The 19,280-nt window shown below is 44.1% G+C and overlaps 1 protein-coding gene across 1 annotated transcript in view; it reads left to right on the forward strand.

Annotated features, from left to right (window-relative positions):
* The first annotated feature begins 1,879 nt into the window (after positions 1-1,879).
* GRK5 (G protein-coupled receptor kinase 5) overlaps positions 1,880-19,280 on the forward strand; it is a 169,911-nt gene continuing 152,510 nt past the window's right edge. Inside the window, exon 1 of the mRNA XM_087765033.1 lies at positions 1,880-2,053. Within this exon, the coding sequence (XP_087621159.1) occupies positions 2,002-2,053 (52 nt within the window). The 5' untranslated portion in view covers positions 1,880-2,001. The remainder of the gene's footprint in view (positions 2,054-19,280) is intronic.

Raw genomic sequence — 19,280 nt, forward strand, 5'->3', positions numbered from 1 at the left:
AAAGTTACACGCCAAACACAGTCAGTGCTCACTGCGGAGTCTCCCATGAAGGTAAATCCCTGCCCGCTGAACAGCCTGATCCCGAGACGTGGCCAGCACCCCGATATCCCATTGCTGCCAGCAGAAGGTGAGCTTGCTGCTGCAGCGAGTGCGGTTTCACAAAATGGGGGCTAAGACACGTGTGTTCATTTTTGCCTTGGAGAGAGGGGTTGCTTGTAGCGTTAAAAACGTTGCATGTCATAAAAGGTGTCGCTGTGTCTTCCAGCATCAGCCATGCTGCGATGCTGGTGTTGTCCTTGTGACGAGCATTAGTGGGAGGCTGGGCAGGGATGTGAAATGCACTTACAACCTGAGCGTAATTTGCTCTGTTTACAAGCGAGCACCAGTCCTTGTGCAGAAGTGGTCAAACAACAAGCAGGGCAGACACTCCTTAGGAACCTCATCTCTATGCTAAGGCTCTGGTTTCCAGGAAGCAATTTTTCCCTTAAGAATTATTTAATCAGAGAAAAATCTTCCGGTACTTACAGACACAACTGCTGCCGTATAGAGCTTGGCATTACAAAGAAAGTAACCACAACATGGCATGGCTTCCAGAGGCTGAACATTTTCTGAAGCGATAGGAGCGAGGATGTGGAAGATTGTACATAGCAGTGCCACCTGCTACGCACAATAACTTTCAAAGTTCTAACCTTTGTCACTTAAACTGGGTTCAAAAGGCATTTATTAGAGCCATTTTATCCTGATGCCCAAGGTATTATTCATTAAATGCATTTCTCATTTTTTTCCTACGTTCAGAAAATGTGTTCTGGGCAGTCTGCAAGTCCTGCTATTGCAAGTCATTTCTGCCCAGCTGTAGACAGAAATATGAGTGGTACAATAAAAAAGGAAGAAAAAAAGCAAAAGAAGTATTTATGCTCCACTTACAAGAAGGTGCACGTTAATTGGATTTGCCTCACGTGGATTTAATCAATGCGAACGCAGATGGGGGAAGAGTGTTAGTGAAAGTAATGGGTCGGTTTTATTCCTCCTCCTTTGCTTGACCTGCTGAATCGATCTACCCTGTTGCCAGGAAAATCGGAATCATGCTGACATGGGCACGTCCTGTATAGACAGAAGAGAATTTATGTTGTAGTAGAGCGCTTAGAATTCACAAACTTTCCACAAGTGGCTGATGGCTCAGGCAACTGCTTATCAGGATTTAAAAAAAAAAAACCAGCTGTGGCAGAAAACACGGGATTCCCTCGGGTACTGCCTCGGGAGCAGCTCCAGAAGGTGGAGATCCGCGCCCGGAGCCCGCAGGGCATGGCAGAGAGTGGCGAAGGAGCTGCCGGGGCCCCTTCGCGGGGGTGCGAGCACCTGCGAGGCGGGGGGAGCGCCGAGACCCGCCGCGGGCCGGGCAGCGGAGCCCCGGGGCCCCCGGGCCGGGACGGGGCCGCCGCCGCGGGGTGGCGCCCGGCGCCCGGGCTGCGCCGCCGCCCCGGGGACCCCGCGTCCCGCTCCGCGCATCGCCCCGCGGCCTCCCGCCGCCCGGGCCGCCCCATCCCCGCGCCCTGCCCTCCCCTCCCGGCCGGGCCCCGGCCGCCCCTCGGCGGGGACGCTGCGGGGCCGCGGGGCCGGCGCCAGGTGCGGCGGGGCCGCCCCAGGACTACAGGTCCCGGCGTGCCCGGCCCCGCGGAGCCGGCGGCGGGGATGGCGCCTGCGCGGGGCTGCGGGGCCGCTCCGCGGTGCCACACCCCCGGGGGAGGGAGGCAGGAGCGCCCGAGCCCTCAAACCGGCGGGGAGCCCGCGGGGCGGAGGATGGAGTAGCGGGGCGAGGTGCGGCGGGAGCAGATAGCGCGGGGAGCGGCGGCTCCGCCCGGGGAGAGGGGAGGGAGGCGGGGATGCCGCACGGGGGGATGCCGCGGTAGGGGCAGGAGGCGGGTGGTCGCCCGGAGACTCCGCACCTCGGGAGTGACGTCCTGCTGCAGTGCCGCTGCCTGCCTACGCTGCCCGAGCTCCTCGATGGAGCTGGAAAACATCGTTGCCAACACCGTCTTGCTGAAAGCCAGGGAAGGTGAGAGAGCGGCGGGAGGGGAGGGGGGGCCGGAGCATCCCTGTCGCAGCCGCCCCTCCGCCGAGCGGTGCCCGCGGGCGCTGGCGGGGCTGCGCGCCGGTCCCGCCGGCGGCGGCTTTCGGGGTGCCATGTGGCCGAGCCGGCGTTGGAAACCGCTCGTTTGAGCCCCGGTGCGAAGGAAAAAAAATCGCTTTTCCCCCTGTGTGCGGGGGTTTGGGAAAGGAAGTGAATGAGATTGCAGAGATTACAATATTCACCCGTCTCTTCCTTCCCCCTTCCCGCCCGCCCCCCCCCCCCCCCCCCCCGCCCCCCAAATCTGGTCCCACAGATTGTGCTATTTCAGCGTCTATTGTTAAAGGTCAGCTGCAGATGCATTCATTCAAAAGGGCTTAGCAAATCTGCAAATAGCTTTCCCCGCCGTGTGGTGAGACCGGCAGGATCGTATCGCTTCGACCTACAGTCATTGCCTTATTCGGCGTTATTAGGTGATAGCATGTTGCTGCCAACATGCCCGTTGTGGAGAGGGGGTTTGTCCCCAGCCGGAGCCGGGCAGAGGCACCGGGGGTGCGGGAGCCCCGGGGGGGGCCGGCCGCCTCCCGCGGCAGCCGCTGCGGACGGGCAGCCGGATGCTCCGGGCGATGCCGGTGCCGCCGGCGCGGAGCCGCCGCTGCTCGGCGCGGTGAAAATGCGCTCGGACGCCGGCTGCGGGGAGCATCTCCCCTCCCGAGAGCCCGCGAAGCCGAACCCCCCAGCAGACCGGGCTCGCAGGGCTTTTTTTTGTTTTTGGGTTTTTTTTGGTTGTTGTTTTTTTTTTTTTTTTCCCCCGTGGTTTCCCCTCTCGGCGCAGGGCGATGGGTGCCCGAGGGAGGAGGGGTCGCGGTGGAGCGGGGCAGGGGCTGGGGGTCGCCCCGGCTCCCCGCGGGGACCCCGTCCCTCGGGCAGCTCCCCCCCGGCTGCAGGCGGGGCGCCGCGCACCGGCAGCCCCTCTCCCGGCCGCAGCACCGAGATGCCACCGTTTGCTGCCGGGTGCAACCCAGTTTTATGTACGTCTCTATTTCCTTGCTTACTGTTTAAAATAAGCCCTTTTCCCAAGCCTTTATTCAAACTTCTATTCCCTAAAATACTTGCCAGACTGGGCATTTTTAGGTGTGGTATAACCTGCAGCCTTTCCCCCCCCCCCCGCTAGCGAGGCTGGGGACCGCTCGGGTAGACTTCAGCTTTGGTCACCCTGAAGCTGTGGAAGTACGAGTAAAGCAATATTAGTTTAGTAAAAGAAAGAATTCAAATAGTCCTCCCCTGGAGTGATCCTTTTGCTGGGAAAATAGTTCAAATTGTAAAATAATGTTTATATAACTTCTGGGTTGTTGAACTTGTGAGGCTTAGCTAAAGAGTAAAGTCCTGAGATCCTCCCGAAAAAGCTCTATAAATAATAAGGGCAAAAGTGCTATGCCATTCAGCAGATCAGTGAATTTTAACTTTCTGACTTCTGATGGAGAATTTTTATTTTCTGTTGTCATTTTTTATATTGTTTAGAATGCAGTTGTTGCTACCAGCAATACAGTACTGGTTTAGATTTCAGTAGACTTTAGGAATACTTTAAAGGACTGGTATTAATTACAGTTTTTGTGTGTTGTTTTCAGAGAGCCAATATTTTGCAAGTAAATTTAAATGTTCCACTCAGTTTTATGGTCTTTTTCTACCATCCTCAGCAAGATGGCAACAGTAATGTTGTTTTATTGTGTTAACGTCGTATTAAAGAAGCTGTTAGCTATAATCCAAATGGCAGAACTCTTATCAGGATTTACTCCAAACTATATTCCAACTTTTCTTTTAACCGTGTATGAAGCTCCAACATTTTTTTGAGGCCTGGTGCTTATTTATTTTGAAAGGTTTCTTGGAGGGGGTGTGAAATGTTTTGAAACGAAGAACAAAGGAGAAGTTACGTACCTGACATCAGAACCACAAGTACTATGCCTGTATTGCCTATGTTTCCACATTTTTAGTTATCATCGCAAGCTGCTGTGAGTAAGTGTGTTTAAAATTTGCAAGGAGTAACGTAGGTGGATATCATTGCAGATGAAGAAGACGGACAGCATAGGGAAGACAAAGAGTAAAAGCAAATTAATACATTGAGGATTATGGTGTCTAAAAATAAGTTTGTTCCCGGTCCTGCAGACTCCATCAGTAGATTTAGCTGGGTGAACATGTAGCCAAAGCCAAGTACATGCATGTGTGTTTCCACTTGTTAAGTCAAAAGTAAAAGCTATATTAGCTCAATTACACGGTGGTTGGTGCCTGCAATGTGGTACTTAATGTCAGAAGAAGGAAAATGATGGGATCTACTCTGCAGGCTTTAGTAAAAGCAGAAGTTTTCTCACAGTTGCGAGGAGAACGCAAACCCAGGATCAGCAGCAAAAGGGAAATTTCAGGTTAGTTTCAAAGGGAGGTTTGGGTAGACCTGCAATGTTAAGTCCAAAGGTGAGGACTTTTGTAAGGGACTCAAAAGCAGGGCTGAGTGACTACCACAAATATTTTCTAGCAAATATTGGTTTAAATTTTGCAACTCATTTGCTTTGGCCTTGCTAGTGGTTTTTCTGTGGTCCCTTGTGTAACTTCATTTGTGACTAAGTTGTATTAAAGCAACCCCCGGTGCAAAGTGAATTTTTTAGCTGAAACACCAGGAAGCAAGTTTTATAACTGTTGTACAAATACTTGCACTCGAATCCTGATGATTACAATGAGAAGCACACCCAGAATTAACTGATGCCATGTGATACATGAGTAATCTTATTAGAGCAACAAAAAGAGTAAATGCAGTTCACATACAAAAACGTATTTCACTGAATAATTTTGAGCAGAGAATAAATTTCAGGAAATCTTCATCTTTTTGCAGAATATGAAGTTTTTGACACAAAATTACACATAAGTTACTTATTGTACTCGGAATTCTGCCAGTCTGAACATAGAAAGAATGGAGTTTTATTGCATTTGAGAGTTCATTTATAATTTATTAGGAACAGATTTATGCTGTTTCCTCAATTATCATTTCTCATTTCTTGGATGCAAAATCCCATTTCACAAATCACTAGTCCCTTTTAGGACTGAATAGAAAATACATCTGGTTTAATTATAGGAACCAAATAGGTATTTGGGACCATCTCCTGTTGCCTGGGGAAAAGAATAAGCAGAGAAGGGAAGACAAGAAAGATGAGAATCATAAAAAGAAAAGCCAAATAATAACAATTGTGGTCATTTCAGGTTGAGTAAGAACCCCGAATTATGAGGTGGTGAAACATTTATCCGATGTTTTCATTAGCCTTCTTGTTTCTGACTCTCAGCAGTCATGTCTGAGCCACAGAATCATCCAGCCATTAGTAATGGAGATGCACCACGCTGCTAGCAGCACATCCAGGTTGGTGAGTGAATCCCAATTAATTTTCCCAGTTTAAGGTCGTTTGGCAGAGGACATCATCAGAACCAAGGAGCCAATGGAGGGGTCCAGGAGAGACGAAGGACTGAGTCTCCCAACGCTTCAGAGGAACTTTAACAGCCTTAACCCAGGGCAACTTTAAAACACATCCATAGAGTCATGAATCTACCCCTGCCTGTCAGAAGCAATAGGCTGATAAAAGACAAGTCTTTCAAAGAGGCTGATGGGTAAACTTTGATGTTGGTATGAAAAACAAACAATATGGTCAAATAAGCATGATCAGGATATGGTGATTACCTAGATACTCTTCATCATGAGCCATTTCTTCCTAGCCATAAGATCAGTCTTCCCTCATGTTAACCTGCTGCTTCTGTGCGCATGAGCCTTCTTAGACAACCTGAAACACATTTCAAAACCTAAATATAATTCGACTCTGAAACTGCAAAATCCTTTACAAATTTGTACAAACAGCCAGGCAATTCCCACCACTTTAAAGTTTTAGTGATAACTAAATTAGTCATCACAGTTGTTAGTTTTAAAACAGTCAGTTTGGAAGATAAACTATTGTTTTTCTCAGACTTGGGGTTTCTAAAATGCAAAGTTTACCATGTAAACCTGGTAAAAGGGAAAAAAAACCTTCAACTACTAAAACGCAACACAAATGCATTTTTTTTTTTCCCTTTTTAGGTAGACTGGAATTCTAAAATGAACTTATTTATGGCACCCAAGCAGAGCCTTTGATTGGCCTAGCCAAAAGGGGCAACCTTCTTTGATACATCTTAGACTTTTTTGATGAGTGCACACTGATGCCATATAACATGCGAAAGGTGCCAGTTCATAAGTCGCTGTATTTTTAGCTTGCTTTTGCAGGATGATCACAGGAGAGATTTGTGCATGTCCTTATTGGCAAAAGACTAGCAATAAATCCTAAACAAGAAGCATGATTGCTTTCCAAGAACTTGGCTGCAGAGCAATTGGAAAAAGGGCAGTAGAACAATGAAAAGCATATTTTGAAGGAAAGAAGGTGACTGTAGCGGCAGCCAAAACCCCATGGAGAATATGACTATTGCAACTTAACTTTAGCAACTTCATTAACCGGTGCTTTGATTGCAGAATCTAAGGTCCTGTCCTCTATCCCTTGATAAAAAACCAAAGTACTTTGTAAGGAAAACGTTGTCTCTGTAATCAGAGGAAGCTTGCATGCAGTGACTCAGTTTAGTTTTCTTTTTGGAGTTCAAGAGAAGCTCTCACCACTGCAATAGCTTAAAAAAAAATATTCCAAGAGTGGAATCAACCATTACTTCAGATGTGCGGAGTGCTTTTAAGCAGTAGTTTAAAAAACTGGGGTTCCTTTTCAAGCCTATAACCATTTCTTTCTGGGGGGGGAAAGGTGTCCCAAAGAGTCCAGAAGATTTCATTATATTCTAATCAAGGAAATTCAGAAAAGAGGATTCTTCAGGCCTTTGTGAAAAGAATGTGTAAGTCAGAATGACTTCAAGATCTCCTTTACAGAAGGGACTTATTTCTGTAGCCATACCTGGCTTAGAGCAAGCGTGGGGGCACGTGTAGAAATGGCTTGAAATCCCTTTCCATGTTGTTTGTTTTTTTTTTTTGTAGCAGGGCTGATGCACAGCAAGTTAGAGCTACTGTAGCTGTGCCCTTGGTGGGCACTCTGTTCTTCTGGGGTTCTCCCTGTGGCCCACTCCACCAGTTTGCAGTCATGGGCAGCAGGTCTTGGGATGTGGCAATGCTGGAGAAACCAGGAGCTCTTCCACCCAAACTTCTGTATTGAAGAGAGGACTATGCCCTTTCATGTGTGTTGTTGCTGTGGAACTGTGATTTTATAGCCAAATTGCTGTCTAGCCTTTCAGGTTTGTAGGCACTTCAAAAAACATTTAGTACTGAGCTGTGATGGTCTCTCAGGTTATCAGCACATAGAAGCTATCAGCTAGTAAAACTTCTAGAACAAACGTTAACTATGGAGGTTTGAACAGAGCTACTTACATCTGCTCCGTTAATCTCATGTGATTGCTTTCCTCAAGTGCAAAATCATCAATCTAGGAAGAGACTGCCTGTATTCGTTATCAATATGTTCCTTTTCTGAGAAGATTTTTAACTTAGTGTGGCTGAACTTGTCCACTCAGAAAAGAATTTTCAGTATTTGTACAAGACATAGGCATAATTTTGTGACACTATCTAGTTTTTTGTATTAATTGAGAATATTCTGAGATAACTTAGGCAAAAATGTCTGAAAGAGGTGGTTTTAGGGATGCTCTGCTGAGAGTGTTACCAGGCCAGCAGCACTCGGACCAAACTAACACGTGTGTCTTTGTGATAAACAGCTCCAGAAAGAAAGCTTCAGCCAGTCTTGCCCTGAGATGGGCCCTACCGCAAGTGCCCATGCCTGTGTCACCGGCGAGTTGGTGGGTGGGTGTGCGCTGCCCCATTTTGAAGGCAATGAAGAAGCAGCAGCCAAAGGGGAATGCAGCAGCTCTGACTTTGCTGTTTCTAGGCCCTGGGGGTATGTTATACCTGTTTGATGGCTGACCTTGCTTCCTTTTTCCTTTATACCTGCGGACAGTACAATGGGTTACTATTGAAAAAAACAAACAAACAAACAAACAAACCCCAACAAAAACAAACAAACCAAAAAAACCACACCTGCATCATTTCAGTCTTACTTCTTGGAAGATGAGCTCCCTTTCCAGGTACTGCTTTGCTAGCTAAGTTCTGCTAATGCTCTCTTTCCCCAACTCAGAAGATTAACATCTGCATGCTGAGGACTTTGATGCGTGCAGTGAAGGGTCTGAAGCCCTGATCGTGTATTCAGACTTATTAATAGAGATGTGCTCTGATCCTCATAAAGCCCAAAGCTGACTGCTAGATGTAAGCAGGGTCCTTCTGCGTGTGTAGAGACAGAAGTTGTATTTTTATTGTTTGGCTGACCTTATGTATTTAGGCACATACTAATTCTTCTATACTATTTTTACGCCAGTGTGACTCTGCGAATGACTTCTGGTTTGTATTGATCCAAAGAGAGCTACTGAAGCTCTAATTAAAGTGCAAGGAGTGGTGCTAAAGTCAATGGGATTATTTCTATGGCTAAAATATCTTCGAAATCACATCAGGATCCATATCAGTGCATTGAAAAAGTTTAAAAGCAAATTATTTTATCAAAGCAGTTACTGTCTTTATAAAATATTACTCATAACCAACCAAATAAACAAGGGTTCCTCTTCCTTTACAGCTGGATAGGAAATACTACAATTCCATACTTTTTTTTTGTGTGTGTCAATGAAAATGGTGGCTAAGGATCTAACTTGTGCTCATCTATGAGATCTTCCCCTGGATCTCCGTTTCAGAAATATTCTATATGCTGTATGAGTTTTCTGTGTGGCAGTGGGTAAGAAGAGAATCGATTGCTCCTTATTTTCACAGGCACATAATATAAACAATAACAAGATGATATAATCCTAATATTTCTTTAAGACCACAGGATGTGAAATTAAATTAAAAGGCCAGGAAAATAAAGAACCCTGCAGTTTGATTACACTCAGTTGGATTATCTTTGTAATTATTTTGCTTGGAGGATTTAAAAATGCATACTGCTTTGTGAGAAAGATTAGGCAGGGAAACCAAAATTAAAGTAAACATTCTAAAGAAAATATTGCAAAGATGATGGGTATTTTATTTCATTAAAAAAAAAAATCCATAGAGTTGCCTGTTAAAATGAAAGGATGGAACAAAACACAGGTGAAGGGGAAGATGGATGAGGCTGCAAAGTCTGTAGAACTGGCTCAGCTGCTTCTAGTTCATATAATGTCTCTTCAGATATAGTTGAAGAAGCTGTCACAAGCATTTATTCAGGGAAAAAGGGCAGGCTAAAAGGAATAGAAATACACACAAGTACTCGAGACTCAATTTGGACCTGGGAGTGAATAATGCAAATAATATTAATGAAGGAAGGGTGGCTGGCTGTGCTCTAGGATGAAAGTAGTTATTCACAGCCAACTTCTCAGTGGCACAGCAAAGGCTGAAAAATTTGGATATCCATCATTTCCAGCACCTAGAAGTGCATTTACTATGCATGAGTAGTCCCATGGACTTCATGGGGGGACTGCTTGTGGTTGGAAACGCAGCTTGTCTGCGCTCAGGCTTCAGTCAGTTCTCACTGCTCCGATGCTGTTGCAGTCAGTAAAACCGCACCGATATAACTGAAGTGAAACAAACTACTAGCAGCCATCGGGACGGGTCTACTATGTCATTTTGTCCCTTGTCCTCCATGCACTTTTTAAGGTTTGAAACAGTTCAGGTATAAAAATGACTCAGTTTATGGATCTTTCTCTTGAAGTTTTTTTGCAGTCCAAGAAATCTTGATTTTTGTGGTTAAATTTTCTTTAATCTCCTTACTCATCTAATCCCTTTTGGACAGTTTTCATTCTCCAGGTACTTTCTGTTTCTCATTAGTTATCACATTGCCAACTTTAACAGCTTTTGTTCTTTCCTTCTTCCAGCTTGTCAGCTTGGATGGTCTACCTAAAATTTCATGCAGTCAGTCCTCAGGACAAGTTGGCTTCCAGTGATGGGTTCCTAGGAGGTGTGCCTAGGGATGGAGTTGGTCCTGAATCCCCTCCTCATCCTGGCCCACCTCAAAATCCACTGAAAAAGCTGGTCAAATGGGGAGGGAGCCTAGGGCAGAGACAGTACCAGAGAGGGAGTACATCAGCATATTTGAGTAGTTTCCATCAGTGAGGTTGCTTATGGAGTTCCTGGTTGCCCTGAGGATGCCGAAGAGGCAATTAATAAGCCGTAGCAGCCATTTTTGCATTGGTTGAGTGTTCTTTTGGGTCCCTTTGAATGCATGATCTCACTGCGAGCTTGGCTTTTTCTGGTAGGCTGAAGTTATATTACAAGTTCTAGAAGTTACCTTATTTTTGGTGCAATACCTCTTTTGCTTAACTGCTCAAAGAGCCAGTCTCCACCTTGTGTGGGCATGCAGCATGGTGACTTCTGGGATGCTGTTTACTAGGTCCCAATGCTCCTGGACCATTCCTCTTTTCCTAGCATCATTCTCCCAGTGAATAAATTTGGATGGTTTTGTTTCCCCTCTCTGTTGCAGTAGTGTACATTTTTCTAGACCAAAATTCCCATGTTTTATTCTTCCCACTTTTCTAATCTTTCCACTTTATTTTCCCTGTCCCCTGTTTCTGACACCACTGTTGAATTTGAGAAGTCTTTGATGTACTGTTTAAAACACATTTAATTAGATTGGATTAAATGTCAGTTTACTGGACACATCTAAGGCTTTATGTATTTTCTTTCTTGTATTATCCTCAGTTGTTCTTTGGTCAGTGTTTAGTCTGTGTGACAAGGCTCCTATCTAAAATGACTGAAACTGTTTCTTTTTTTTTTTTCCCCCATGCACATGTTATGGGAGACCTTCATGATCCTATAGGAAGTCTTTATTTCCAATGAAAGCTTTAGACTCTGCCTGAATGAGCTTGTTCCCTCAATTCTATCTAGCCATCTAGTGTGTCCCAGGAAAAGGACTGCCTGCCAGGATGGAGAATCTCTGTGACGGTTACAGTTGCGTTCACTTGGCAGCATCTGCAGAAGGCGCCGAGGGAAAATCTCATCTTGTGAAAAAAGTCAAAAAAGAGGCAAACGCAGCTGGAAGAAGAGGAGAGTTGGAAACAAAGAGAAAATGCCAGGGATGCCAAATGAAAGCAGCACCAATGAGTCCTCAGTGATGCTTCTGTCAAAATACCCCCGTAGACAGTGCAAGGGGACCGACATCTTTAACAAGCAGAGGAGTTGGGAAGAATGGATGCTAGGCTAAATCATCATTGAGCCAAGGTTGCTGAAAGATATACATATATATTTCATATTGGTGCTGTTCAATGCTTGTCATTCTATTTTGTCTTGGATTTCTGCTGATTTCATCTTCCTGTTGCTTTCCTTCCTGTTCCCTCATAAGTTTGGTTTTGTTTCTTGCTGTGGATGAAGGTTAGATGGGGAATTCCATTCAGCCAGTGTGCCTTTTTCCATCTTCTATAGTTTTGGCTGTTATAGATTTCTTTTTTATTATTTCTTTTTTAGTTCTCTGGGTCTCCATGAAGTTGGTTGCCTTTGGTCCAGCAGGAGAAATTCTAGTGATAAGCATGCTAGAAATCAATAGGGTTGCTTTCTGTAGGGGTGATCTTGCTACTTGCATGGCAAACCTTTCTCCAGCAGAAATCCAATGGGACAACCTGCCTTTCTTCTTTCGTTGAGAAGCATGGTGCAAAAATGCAATTGCTCACCCTGCAAGTTTTGCAGAGGAAATTTTACTTCGCTAACAGTTACAGAAAATTAAGAGAATCTGAACGCTCAGCCTTAATCTTCTTACTATTAAAGGAAGAATAGATGTCCAGTGCAACATTTGGAAGCAGTGAAAAAGCTTACAAATACAGGAGTTGAGACTAATCTGTGAATAAACCCTTTCTTCCTCCCTCCGTAGCAATTCCACATCTACATTTTGTCTCTGAATCATGATTTTGTGTTTTCTGAGGATGCCAAGTTATAAATCATACGTTGACTGAGAATTCCTCATGAAGCACACATCTGGGAAAGTTTGTGCTTTGTTTATTTCACCAGCAGCCGAGTTTTAGGAAGAATTATTCAGATGATTCTATGTATGATGTAAGCTTCTCTCAAGGTTTCAGGACACCTTTCCTGGAAGCCTTGGGCGTTTAGACTGCATCTTCTTTCACTATTTGCTCAACGAGAGATATAGGAATGGTTCAGAATGAAAAAAAGAAACAACTTGAGCTCTGCTTTGGAGAGCTGGTGATAGAACAGAAGGGCGTTTGGAGTAAAGCTCCTTCTTGCCAGGTGTCATTGACTGACAGCGAACAGCAGCAGGTGCCTATGGAAAGGCATGGATAGAATGATCCTTCCCCAAGCCTGTCTTTTCAGCCTCCCACAGCAGGGACTTCCTGAACAGAAGGTGGCTTTGCCCTACGGTACTTAATAGCGGGATCTATCCTTCAGGAATTTATTTAATCCATTTTTTGACCACATTTATAATTTTGGCCTGAGCAGCTTCCTGTGGCAATGAGTTCCATCATGTAACAAAAGCATGCAAACTTCCCCACATGTGTACTTCATGAGGGATTCTCGGTTGATGTATGACTTATGTTTTGGCAACCTCAGAAAGCAGTCATTGTGAAGATGTGGAAGTGTCTTGGAGGGGAAAAAAAGGGAATTATCCGCAAATCAATCAAATAATTCTGCTGTGGTTTGTTTTTTTTAACATGTTGATTTCATTGCTTCTGCCCTAATTTCTATTAAGTCACTCATGATTTTATAACCCTTTATCACATCTCCTTTCTCCAGGCGGAAAGGTCCAAGTCTATCATCTCTGTCCCTTTGCATCTTCTAATTCTGTATCCTTTTTGAAATGGGTGACCAAAACTACACAGCGTGTGTGTACACCATGGGCAGTGGCACAGGGATGCTGGCCACTTTGTCCTTTGTTCTTGTCACAGTCTTAACTTGATGTTTGTTTGCTTTTTTCCCCGCTGTCATAAGTATTCGTTACTGGGCCTACTGACAGCGACCTCAGAAATTTGTCTCCTGAGCTGGAGTGTTTAATTTAGAGCCCATTGTTTGGTGTATATAGAGTTGTTTTCCTTCACGTGTAATACTGTTCTGTCTGACACAGAATTTAATCTCTTTTTTTTTTTTTTTTTTTTTTCTTCTTTCCCCCCTCCTCCTATCTCTAAGTGATTCAATACTGCAACATACTCCTGCAACTCTTGGCAGGCTGTTTTTGTTACAACTGTCCTGAAGAAATTCATCTTGGCAGCAAATGCCATCTTGCTATTTATCTCTTTTCCAGAACATTTATGAATACATTGAATAGTCCGAGTCCTATCACGGATCTGCGGCACCCCACTAGCAGCCTTGCTCCACTGTCAAATTCTTGTCCCTGATTTCCTATCTTGTCAACTGCTGCTGACTCACAACAGGCTCTCCTCTCCAAAAATAGTTTGGTTCCTTAAGAATTGTTGGTGAAGGTCACTGCCAAAGAAACACCATTCAAAAGCCACCTGCTCAAGCAGCTTTGACTACAACCACCTCGTTCCAGAGGTGGAGAAGAAAAGCAAAAACCTGTGAATGAGAAATGTTGGAATTTGCCAGCTGATGGCAGTATTCGAAGGAGCCATCCCTGTGACATCTGGTGATTGGCAAAAACATCAGGGTTGCACCAAGGGCTGGAAGACAAGGTCCCTGGTGAACCCTGTTAAAATGGGCGCTGTTGGAGTCTACCCATCAAATCTCTGACCATCTGAGGCTGTTGTAAGGTCAGCGATCACTTCTAATGCCGTGGAGGAGCGTGATACGTGCCAGTAGGCCACTGGCCACAACATGCTTGAAAAAATAAACACAACCCAAATCTCCCGTCCTGCCCCCAAACCCTGCCAATCCTGGGGGGGAAAAAAAAAAGGGCAAAAAAAGGTGGTTTCAGGTAATTATTCTTCAGGACCAGTACGCTAAATACTTGCCTCCATCCATGCATACGTGCACAGGATCAACCTTGTTCATCAGACAGCCTAATCTGAAATCTCTAGCAGGTCTCGGGACGTTTGTTATTCTGGCTCATGCAGACCTCCAGCTGCAAAATGTTTATTTGGCTGTGAAAAGTCTATGAAGTAACAAGCTTTGATGGATTCAGCATATTGTTTTCTCTTCCTTTTTTGGGATGCTGTTTGCCTCCAGCTCTCATGGGGAAGACATCTCTTTTTCTGTATATCATAAATATTAGAGGCTTCGAGTGACCGCCAATGTGTGTAGCACAGGTAGGAGCCATGCTCTGCTTGCAACCCTTTTGTGGCAGTCTGCGCTGCAAACAGATTGCCTAAAAATAATGGCGTGATACGACTGCACAACGCTTTAATGTTTAGCCTTGCTATGACTTCAAGTTGCTAATTGTTTATTCTTGCTTATTAGCAGTTTACAGCTTGAATAATACCATGATACTGGGATTATTTGTGGAGTCAAGTGAAGGAAGTAAACTCTGGCTCTGTGAGCATAGTTGGGAAAGCAGATAGAGAAATATATTAGTTCTGAGTGACCTCTCTAAGACCTCCTTGTTGTGGTTGGTATAAACAAACTGGTAATTGGAAAGTTTAGAATAAATAGAAGGCAGCTTTTTAAAACTTATGGATGTGCTATGTAAATCACCCTTCCAAAATGAAGCTCAAGTCTATATGTTACAAATCCTTTGCAAAGGAATTGTTTGAATATATTTTTAAGCAAACATTTACCAGCTGTGTGAAGGCACGAAGCTTGTTTAGAAGCCCAGAAATATTTTACAAGGTGAGGACAGAGTATGCTTTTGTTCGGAGTCTCTGGCCTCCTTTTCAAAAATACTTAGTGATTTTTTTTTTTAATATTTTGGTTTTTTAGATACAATGAGTTGGGAAGGCATTAAAATTGGGAATTAAATACTGGATATTAAGCTCTGTTAAAATGTATATTCTGTGGAGGGAAGAGGCAAATGTGAGAGGTCTGGCATGTTTCTAGGGCCAGATACTGAGGAGGGCAGGCAGTGAAGCTTTGATCTCTGCCCTTTTGTTACTCTCCGTGCTCAAGGTTATGGCTCAGATGTTAGGATGCAGCATCGCATCTCGTAAGAGGGAGTGTAGAAGGCTGCAATGCTGCCTGTGTGAATCTGCTAGTGCAGGTGGAAGCTGAAGATGCCATCCTATAAACACTAAAGCAGGTAAATAAATTTCAGATGTGAATAGTCCCCTAAGGTGAACGATTTGTTGACAGAGGCAATTTGAGCAATTGCTCATCAGTGAAAGTAAATGCTTCACATCTCAGGCTCCTGCCTGCTTGTGTAAAGAAAGCTGCATTTTGTATAAGTAGTTAGAGGGCCTGACACCTAATTCCAGCAGATAATTGTGGGAAGAATGTTTTTTAAGGAGGTTTTGCTTGTTTCATTAAAAATGTGATGAGATTGCAGACACCCCTCTTCACTGACATAGATCTGCACTATTACCACTATTGGATCTTTTAATCTGGGTTGATTGCAAATCACAATGAATGTGTGTTTTAAAAAAGCACAAGTGATGTATTAACTTCTCTAATATCTCATTGCAGATCAAGTTTCATTTGATCTTAGTAGATGAAGTTCAGCTGGAGGATAAAGCTAATTTTTAGGATCGCATAATTTTGCACAAGAGTGAATTTTGCTTTTTACAAGTCTTACTGTTTTCCTCTGGGGAGGGGGAAGATGGAGAGGAACAGCTTGACAGGAATCAGTTGTTTTGATTTAAGAGAATGAGAGGAAATGGCATCTTCCAATAAATACAGATTATATTAAAGTTGAACACTGTGACAAATACTTTAGACTTAGAACTTCAGGTTTGGTATGTAAGCAGAGCAACTCCGCCGAGATTTGTGTGCCTTGCTAGGATTAATGAAATATACTTTGTAAAGAAGGGCAATGATTCACTGAGTAAAAATAGGCAGCATCTTAAAGAGCTTGTAAACACAGCTATTAATTTTAGGACTAGAATCTTATACTCTTTGTCTTAGTCTGAGAATAATGCCACTGCACTCCATGAGTGGATACAAATCCAGCTCTTAAATAGATTTTTAAATAGATTTTAAAAATGGCCACAGTTGCGTTTTTGTTTGCATGTTTTGTCCATCCTTTGAATTATCTTTATGATACTTTTACTGTATAAAATATTAATATCTTCCATTTTAAGCCATCCTGTACACCACAAACCCTGCTTGATACATTTGCTGCAGTCAGTTAGTAATAGCAATTACAAAAGGAGCCACAGCTGATGTGCCCCTCCTTTTCTACCTACTTATCTCAGGGTTTTGCAGTCTAGAAAGTACTCCTTGGTGTGAGTCACTAAAAAGATCTTGTGATTATTTTTTCCTTTTTTTTTTGTGTTGATTGTGCTTAAGGCTTAGTCTGATGCTGTACTTCACTCTTGATTTGAAGGAAGGGGAATGACTTTCTTCTTCTCTTTCATAACCTCAGGTCTTGTAATTTTTATTCATTCTTTTCAGTATCAGAGACAAGCTTTCTTTGGCTCGACACAGCTTTGTGGCGATCTTACCAACAGCTCCTGTCTTATTCCACTGTCTTGATCTTCTGCATGAAGCATATATTTGTTTTCTTTCAAAAGAAAGAAGCCTCAAAATTTGGGCAGGAGCCAAAGGCTCAATTCAAGCTGAATGGTGGTAAATTTTATTTAATGGAACACAGCGAAATCACCATTGTTTTCTATTGGACCCACTGGCCATGGGTGTCTTTCTTTTTAAGCTGAAAGCACAAGAAAACATATTTGGGTGCCAGTTCCTTTCACTTTTGACAAATAAGCCAAAGGCCCAGCTTACTGCTTATACAGGAATATTAGTAATCACTGTGTATCAGTGGGGCGAGCACAGAGATCACAAATACAGTTTGCTTTTGACTTTCCAGGCTGGAGCAGGCAGGTGGCATATGGCAGGCTGGGTATAGAGACTCGCCTGAAATAAGTTCATGGAAAGCAAGAAGTTGTGAACAACATGAAGGTTGTTACATGCTTTTCATCCTGGGCTGCACCGGGTGATGTGCACTGGCACAGATGTGAGCCTTGGCCGTTCTCAGCCTCTGGGCTGTCTATGAAGCCCTGTCTTATTTGCCTTGTATACCCGATGTTCTTTAAAACACTAAATATACCTTTTTGTATTCCTTTCGGAAGTGGGCAGATACAACCAGAGCTGTAGAACTGTGTGAAGTCTGTAGGTTTTTTGAATTTTCTCCTAAACTTTTTGATTTACTTGTTTTACCATTCTTGCAGGGTCCTGAACCTCTATTTTTAGTCTAAAGACAAGAAGCCATTAGTCATCTCTGTACAGTAACCTGCCTATAGGAAGAATCAGTCTAGTTGACCAGCCTGGTATCTGGATATTTAAAAGGTAATCAAATGCCTAGACTTCCATGACAAAATCTGTAACAACTGGCATAGACCTGATGGTAATTTGTGCTCTGACTCTACCTTGTTTTTAAAAATGAAGCAGTGTTATTTGACAAGCAGATCCCTTTCTGGGCAGGGGTATTCCACATACCAACCATTACAATGTAGTGAGAAGTGATGGGACGTGACCCGTGGTTGTGAACATGCTATCATTTGTAAATGTACCTGTCTGTAGCTATCTACGTCTGCCTGCGGTGTTATTCTACATGTTTTACATGTATCTTCTAGTATTGCAGGGGCTTATTCCTCTGCTAGATGTGCGGTGTTTAGAAATTGTTTGGAAACAGTCTTTTCTCTGGTAACTCTTTAATCAGAATTGAAACGTTAATCACATTGCTGTGCAGCCATGCAGGGGCTATAAGGTGTTCCCCAGTGCTGTGGGCTCGTCACCTCTGCAGTCCCTTGCAGAGAAGCAAGCTAAATACAGATAACTTACTACCCTGCCTCCACAAGGCAGAGAAGATACAGTTTCAGGTGAGCCCCTCTCGCTGCTGTAAGGGCTAGCAACGACTGGGCTGTGACTCAGGGCTTGTCCTCCTCTGCAGCAGCTGTACAGCCCCTGCCCCTTCCTTTGGCTGAATATTAAAGGTGGATGTAACTCCTGTTTCTTCGTCCTGGCTTTGATTGCAAGGCAAACTGAGCTGCGTGGGGATTGTCCAGTGCCTTGAGTTGTCTGAATGTTTGCAGCCCACTATAATTTTGCGTAAAGCTCCCTGAGAGGGTGTAAACGGGCTTTGGGCAGGGTGAATGGTGGAAACTGCTTTCCCTCTGGTGCGTCGCTGCTATCGTGCAGTGCCGTGTACCCTCTGGCACGGGCCCGGCACCCTTCCCTGGCAGCTGAGGCACTGCCAGCCTGGGAAGGGGCACGGCAAGAGGACTCGGTGCTATGGCCCCTTCGTGCAGCCTCTGGAGAACAAGAAACTTCCAGGCCTGGGAGACGTAGCAGGGACCTGCAGCTGTTTAAGAGGGGGCTGGGGTCAGTGAGAAGGTGAGCAATTTTCTAACCATGAGTAAATCCTGCACCTGGAAAGAGGAGAGGGCTCAGGAGACTGAAACTGGAGTGGGAGAAGGCCACCAAGCACCATTTTGAGTTACGTATCCCAGCACTGGCATATAAGACTTTGTTGTTTTTCAATCTTGTAAGTCATGATAGATGAGGCTAGAGAAGAGGAAAATGGTCTCTACCACCAGTTAGCTTTGCACATCTGAGTCAACTGTTTAATCTTTCATGGTCAAAATCTCTTCTGCAACAGATCTATATTCTGTAAAGCAGCTGAACTCAAGGATCTAATAAAGGAGGTATTAATGCAGGTGTTTCTGTTGCATGGAAAACATAGAATATGCAATTAAGTTCCCTTCTGCTGTAGAGCTGCATGTGGTTTTTATTTTCTGTGTATAAATCAGCATCTTTTATTTGTTTTGTAGTAATCTGTAATATATGGATCAGTATATTCTACAGTAACTTATCTTAATTGTTCACGAATGATCCCCTACTCGGTATGACTAATTTTTCAGCCTGGTTCTTCTATTAGCTGTGCCATGTAAGGAAGTAAAAAAAAATGCATGTCATCACTAATTATCTTATGGAGCAATCATGATTAGTGTCACACTAATGTCCACACAGATCAAGGAACAGTCCTATAGCGGACACCCAGGCAAATTTCCCCTTGAAGTCACTGTAGACTTTGGGTGATTGAGAATCTCAGGATTAAATCCAGATCTTTCTTTCTTCTCAAAATTAGGTAATGTCACTAATCCAGGTGAA

The sequence above is a fragment of the Nipponia nippon genome, unplaced genomic scaffold (assembly GCF_047370975.1).
Source record: "Nipponia nippon isolate SJK-2023a ecotype South Korea unplaced genomic scaffold, ASM4737097v1 scaffold_3, whole genome shotgun sequence".
NCBI classification, from domain to species: Eukaryota; Metazoa; Chordata; class Aves; order Pelecaniformes; family Threskiornithidae; genus Nipponia; species Nipponia nippon.